This window comes from Gavialis gangeticus, unplaced genomic scaffold (assembly GCF_001723915.1).
Source record: "Gavialis gangeticus isolate Ggan-Ray unplaced genomic scaffold, GavGan_comp1, whole genome shotgun sequence".
Classification (NCBI taxonomy): domain Eukaryota; kingdom Metazoa; phylum Chordata; order Crocodylia; family Gavialidae; genus Gavialis; species Gavialis gangeticus.
In genome coordinates, this window is record NW_017729032.1 from 206,112,048 (window position 1) to 206,119,338 (window position 7,291).

At 39.9% G+C, this 7,291-nt stretch overlaps 1 protein-coding gene across 2 annotated transcripts in view; it reads right to left on the reverse strand.

The window, feature by feature from the left end:
• Window positions 1–1,752: 1,752 nt before the first annotated feature.
• Window positions 1,753–7,291, reverse strand: part of AGPAT3 (1-acylglycerol-3-phosphate O-acyltransferase 3) — a 187,358-nt gene continuing 181,819 nt past the window's right edge. For both annotated transcript variants that reach the window (XM_019524624.1, XM_019524623.1), the window contains exons 8-9: window positions 5,512–5,710; window positions 1,753–4,835 (exon numbers count right to left, since the gene is read on the reverse strand). In XM_019524624.1, the coding sequence (XP_019380169.1) occupies window positions 4,747–4,835; window positions 5,512–5,710 (288 nt within the window). In that variant the 3' untranslated portion in view covers window positions 1,753–4,746. The remainder of the gene's footprint in view (window positions 4,836–5,511; window positions 5,711–7,291) is intronic.

Consider the following 7,291-nt stretch of genomic DNA (forward strand, 5'->3'; position numbering starts at 1 on the left):
CCAGCTGGCAGGAGGCTGGCAGGGTGTGGGAATGGGGATGGGGGGTCAGCCTGCCAGCTCGAGGCTGTTCTGATCCAACTCTGTGCTGAGGAGGTGCTGGCTGGGGCACAAGGGTGCTCCAGTGTGGGGCTAGCTGGCAGGCAGCCCTGCACTGTAGCACCCTCATGCCCCAGCCAGCCCCAGTCACCATCTACATGTGCACTGCAGCAGCGTAAATAACTCCACCATAGAACAGTACTTGTTTCAGGCAGCACTATCTTATTGCAGAGTTAATTAGTTTGCTCTGGCCTAATAGCACCACTCGTGTAGATGGTGAAGCTTTACTGCGGAGCTAATTAGGCAACTCCACAGTAAGTATCTCATGTAGATGCACTCACTGTGTGTGCATCTAAACTGCAAAGGGAAATGCACTGCTACCAAGAGAAAGCCATGATTCAATCTGCATGTTTAAATTGGCCTATTTAGTTAAATTACACTTATTTGGGACAAAACTATTTTGGATGTGTTTGACACACATCTGGCTAAGAGACAGCAAACAAAGCAGGTATTTTATTACCTGATTTCTTGGAACAATTCAAAGCATTCTGACCAATTTGAACTCAGCATAAAAACCACCATTTGCTAAGCAAAAGTCCCTAAAGTCAAAACAGAAAGCTTTTTCGATACTCCCCACCAGGGACTGCCCCCTCATCTTCACGAAATCCACACTATTGGTCTGTTGGTTAATGACACCCAGACCAAGTAATAACAAACTAATGCCCTCATATTAGTCTAGTTCATGTCAGAAGGATCAGGTACTAAATAATGATAGACTTATGTGAACAGTCTTCTTAAATGACATGCTTTCCTGCAACAGGCCTGTGCTCTGTATCAGTGATGTGGAGTTATCAACATACTTAAGACTCAAACATACACTATTTCATACTTATCGAACTTGCTAAACAATCCTGAGGGACAGGAAGACAAAAATTCACAGCTACTCATAGTAACTTCTTACAAGAACATGTGCTGAAATGCAACAGGTATTTTGGAAAGTCTCTGAATTTGACAGGAGGCATCAGAATAGAGCTGTTGCCTTACAGTGCACACAAGTGAACTTGTATAAGTTGGGAGATGGACACAAGATGACCAACAAAAATGAATATAACTGAATGTCAGGGTGCAGCTGTTCACTTTCTCCATGAATGCTACACAACTAAGAAAAGGGATATAAGCCCATTCATTGACCACAATTAAGTTTAGAGCCCTTCAAAGTAGTTTAGAGCAGAACAAAGACATTGCCTATGCTCTTTGTGCCTGAGAAACACTTGACTCAGTGGGACAAAAAGCCAGTTGCAAGAGCATAGTCTATTGACCACAGTTGGCCCATGGTCAACAAGAGAGAATCTTGAGAAGGCTGCCAAGAGGGTCAGCATCATGCCATCCCTTAACTGCACTTGAGAACGTGAGAGGACATGACTTCTCCTTGCATGCCCAATGATAGGAGGCTGTCATAGCCCAGCATCTGAGATTTGTCCACATTTTGTTGAATTATGTGTCTTTTGAATCATGACTGAGCTCCAAAAAAGTCAGCATAGAAAAAGCTCCACTGAGCCTTCATGTTAATAACTGGAGAATTTGAAATTTAGTCAAAAAGTACAAACAACAATTAGAGCTTTAAATAATGAATGGGGTAGGGGGGAAAGACTTCCAGATTCCTAAATGTAATTACAGTGTGGACCTCATGGGTGCAAATCAAAGACAAAAAATTTCATGATATATTTTTGTTTATTATTGCTCTCAGAGGGCTTGGTAGTCAAATATACAAGCTATATTCTATTAAACCAGAAGAGTGTAAGATATAAAATCTATGCTCACTTTTCCAATTCAAGCCACCTGCTACTCTTCATTAGACACATTTACTGCAGCTATTTCCAGTCATGTTAATTTATACACATTCTGTATATTTAGATATAGATATATAAAAAACTTACTTGAAGAAACGAAGAAAGTTCAATGAAAGATTAGGTTTTTTGCATGATTTTGTGTCCTGCTCTGTGCACTGCTGTACATTTCAGTTTTCCAAATTGTTACCGTTATGTCTGCTTAGAAGACCCAAAATTTTGTAAACAATAATATTTTTATTATACTTTCAAAACAAAAGCATGGCCAATATGTTATGATAATAAAAAAGGAAACACATGAAACATGCCTATTCTCCCCTTGATGTACATGCACTAATCCCATTGGATCTAACTTGGAATTATATGCACTAAGAGGAGACAAGTCCCCCAATACAGAGAAGGGAATTTTAACTTTTCCTCCTTTAGACTGCATCTCCTGCCTTGGCCCCCACCTCCCCCTCAAAAAATTAAGAAAGGGAATTACGTTAGGTTCTGCTCATGGGTACCTGAAAAACATAGCCAGTGGTCTTTCTGCTTTGCAAGCCCTACTTTGCTCATTACCAAGCAACTGCAATTTAAATATGCTCAGTAGCATCTTCAGAAAGCAAGTGTACAGCATCTGTAAAATCTTCCTAACAAGCAAAAGTTACAGCTGTTACCCAATTACCTAAAATAATAATAGCAAGTCACCCTGTTTTGGTCCTCTGGTCAGAAAACATCAAATAAAACCAGAGACTTCTGTTTATTAGCATTCAGAGTTCTAATTTTGTTTAAAAAGTGAGTGCACAAAGTGCCCAATACAAAAGAAAACCCCATCCTCCATCCCCAAATCATAGCTGGTTTCTGCCTCTTTGAAGCACATGTTCACTTTCCTTGCCACTAATAAGAGTTGTGCACCATTACTTCAGGGCAGACTTATTTGCTTTGGAAGCATAACATACTAACACCAGCACTGCCAGTGCAGTGCTGAACTTGGTTGGATAAAAGACCCTGCAAAAATCATCTCATTAAGAGACCCCCAAATGGACAGTCAGGTGCATGACAGGAGTGATAACTGATCCCCCCCAACAAATAAACAACTTTTCTAAGCTAGGAAATCACTTGTGTAAAGCTTGAAGCTAAAAAAAAAATCCTTGTAAGCAAATCCCTGTGGGAGAAGAGGTTCAGCTGTTAGAAAATGTGAAAGGGGTAAAATAGCACCTGTCTTTTACCCTTGGCTACTGAGCAAAGGAAAAAAACCCAGCACTTTAATGAGACCCAGTCTTTACAAAAGTAAGAGAAACTTTCAAACAGAGCTTGGGGTATGAGGAGAGCAAATGTCACACTCACGGACCTTCAGGACCATCTTCTGCCCTCATTTATACCTGGAAGGGATTCCCGCTGACTTTACTGGAGTTCAGCCAAGGGCAGAACTTGACCTTCAGACTTGAAAATATACGCAAAGGTTTCCACATATTTATGAATGGCCACAAGGTTGCACGCACAGCAGCAGCCTACAAGACCCCAGGATGTGCATTTGGACAAAGGTAAGTAACAGCCAAAGTTCTGATCTTTAGGTGTCAGCAGTAAGTGATCATAATTGGAGATACTAAAAATTCCTGAAGATACCCAAAACTCACTCTAGTGGTTTTCAGTTCTAACAGCATAGCTCACCCAACAAATACTTCACAGTGTTTCCTAACAAAGTCAGCTAAGAAACACAACACAGACCACCATACAGTTAGCACATATAAGGTGAAATCCTGGCCCTGCTAAAAAAAATGGCAGAAACTGCCATTAAATTCAGAATGGCTGGGATTTGTATCCTGATTGCTGCAGACCCTTCCTTTTCAAGCTGTTACAAAAAGAAAGGAAAGGCCTTTTCAAGGTTGCTCCACAGTTTATGCTGGTTATCTCCTGCAACAGTCTCCTGAGAAAAAACAGTGAAATAGGAATTCAGTGGTGATAAAACACAAACAGAAATAAGGAGGACCTTAGGACAACTAAGTTAATAGCTTCCTTAGCACAGGTCCAAATCGCAGGGTAACAATTCACTTGAAAACAAAAAGCAAACAAACAGAAAACCAAAACAAGATCTGAGGCATAAATATATGCAAAGTGTGAAACAGGGCAAACCATGCTCAAGAACACAAGTAGTATGTTGGGCATTATGGAGTTCTGTGCAACAGGTAGCGTGATGCTGGGGGAAGATTTAAATTGTATTAATACTAGTTAATTTGATCTACAGTGTGTGCTTATCAATAAAGTACAGTTCTCATCAAAATTCCATTATCTGTTTTCATGTGGTACAGACATTAAAAGATGTTGCCTGAAAATAAAAAGCACCTTCAGTAAAACATATACAAATGGGATTTTGTCTGTAGTCATAAAGAAATGGCTTTTCCAGTGGCTTTCACCTAAGAAAGAGCCATCAATTAATTTACAATGGGTTGTCTTTTCTGGATTATCCTCACCATTAAAAAAGAAGAGATGTTGGAAAAAAATAACAACTATTAAATTGGCTATAGCAAGAGGAAACGTTCAACGGCTCCTGTTGCCAAGTGAGTGAGATAGATCATCTGAAGAAGCATGTGGTAGCATCCAATATGCACCCCCAAACACAGACAAAGCAAGGTTATCATTTTTTTAGCCCAGATTTTCTGTCAAAGTTTGAATACAATGCTCCTTAAACAGGCAGAAAAGTTGATGTTTTCTCTTCTCTTGATTCTTCCATTTTTTTTTCACTCTTGGCTCAAGTTTTATTCATTAATATTAGTCACCACTTACTAAGGAAAAAAAAAGATAGTTTCTAAGTGTTTTTTTTTTTTAATGAAGTTAATTTGATACCATAGTCTGGCTATATGTGCTGAGCTGCAGCTGTCAGTTATTCCTTTTTCTTGAATTCTTGGTTGCCATAACTGGAGCCTTTTTCTATTTCAGTTACTCCTATCAGTCTACGAACTCCAAAGGAAGCTTTAAAACATAATAAAAGAAACAGGAGGTGTATTACAGCTGATTTAACAATGAAAAAATTTACACACATGTGCACACAGAGCAGATTAGGTTGCATGCAGGACTTTCAGATATTGAAGACAACAAATTCAGAAGTCAGTGGTGTCTACTAACAATATGTAGCTTTACCCCATGCCTGCAGCATCCCCTTACTGAAACTGTGAACCAATTACATGTGCTAAAGATCATTAAAACCACAGGCCAGACCAGATTAAAAAAATTAAAATGTAATCAACACTTATTTGTTAGAAGAAACTGTCCTGTCAGCCTCAAAGTTGAGGTAATCAGTTAACCACAGAAAATATGCAGTCAGGACTAGCAACAGCAATGCAAACTCCGTGGCACTGCTCTGACAATGTGTAACTGCCCTCATAAAGGGGCAATTATGTGAATATTAGTACATTATAAATATAAAGAGTACTTCAAAAATAAAGAGACAAAATTGCCTGGATTTAAGTTGCGTGTACAATGCTATGCACAAAAAAAGAAAAACAAATCAACCTGGGAACTGGCTCTGAATATCAACCCAGAACACATTTCTGTAAATCCCATGGATAACAATTTCACTCGGAATATATTTAGCTAACGACCTGCATTATGTCTTATCGTGTTTTGGCATCCTCTCAACATCCATTACCTGCTCCAACAAATCCCAAGAACGCAAGGATAAGAAGGGGTGATCCACTTGCAAAAATTCCAAAAGCAAATGTGAAGAGAGGAGAGAGGAGGACCGTAGCCCAGAAGAGAAAGTTTAGAAGTGTCCATGGTCTTCTAGGAGGTTTAAACTGTTGGCCAGGAAAAATGCCTTCTTGATTATACATCTCTTGTAAAGCATCCTGGAAGGAAAATTAAAAAAAAAATTATTCAAGAAATAAATGCAGCAAAAAACAAAAACCCAGCACCATGAGCTTCTTCTGCCACATACCCAGCTGCTTGCTGTCATTTTCTTCATAATTCAGGGAAGACCTAGCCCCAAAGATCTTCTCAGAACTAATTCCCACCTGTATATTTGTGGCTGCTCACTGGCTCTTCCTTTCTGTGAAAATAATCGTATGGAGACCCAAATAATCTAATCAGAATTGCAGAAGTGCTCCATGTGGAGCCTGTGGAAGACCAAGCACAAGCAAACCACCAAGGTTGAAAAGTTCCTATAAAATGAAGATATTGAGGCTCATTTTGCACTCAAAAGATTAAACGCTGAAGCCACAGCCATGGCAACAAAAAGCCCAGGATGAGTTCTTGGAAAAGTGTAGTACTGAGAACCATCAACTAAATTATATCTTACCTTTAAAACAAGGATTGATAAGCTGCACAGGAGTATCAAAAATGGTTATTTAACTAGCTGTTGTTTTTGCCTTTGTTTCTAAGAAACAACAAGATCAAGGCATTCCCTCTAAGTAATAATCCTTTTGGGGGAACATACTTCTTGTTCAAAATGAACACTTTAGAGATTCCAGTTACAGCAGATTCTTGTCACCCACTGAGGTCAATTTGTGCAAAGAGACTCAAACAACGTTTGACTGTTTGACTCTAGAGCTGAATGGAACTACAGCCAACATAAGCAAGAAATATCACATTCTCTACTACAACTACAGCATTTCAAAGAACAGAGCCAAGTGAAATAGCATGCGGTAGGCTGTGGCTGCTTAATTTTATAATACACCAAGAAGAGAGGCACAGACAAGAAAGCAAAACTAAAAAAGTGCATCAACATCCATTTACCAAACCAGGCCATTTCATGAGGGATGATCACATACAAGTGTGTCCTCATATCAGCTGACTTTTCAATATGACACTTTTACCACAGAGGTCAGGAGGAGGGGAAAGACTACTCGTATTGTTTGTAAACAACCCCACCCTCCCAAAATTTATTTTAGATCCTAAATACTCAAAACACATCCGTTTAAAAGAAAAAATGAACCATGGAAGGAGACCTCCAAGAACCTTAAGAACAATTTGGTGTCTACCTACAGATTAAGTGTAGTTTTGGAAATGTTGCAGTACAGGTCACACCAAAGCAGAAGAAAGCTAGGAGTGCCAGGGTTTCTGTGCTCCTCTACGTTCCACAACACAAGCAGCACAAAAATCAAGATATGTATTTCAAAACAGAGGAACTTAAGTATGCCAGTCCAATCTGTATAAGGGCTGGGCAATGCTACAAAGGCATGCAGTAAGGCAGTGGCCCTGGATTTTAGGAGGGCAAATTTCAACAAGCTAAGGAGGATAGCTGGGGAAGCACTGAGGTCCCAGAGGGGAGGGGAGACAGGTGTCCAAGGAGAGTGGTTGCTCCTCAAGGAGATGATCCTCCAAGCCCAAAGGAAGGTAATCCCAACGAGGATCAAAGGGAGCAGAAGGGCGCATAAGCCCCCATGGCTCACCAAAAGCATCCGGGAATGTCTCCTTGCTAAAAAGGTGGC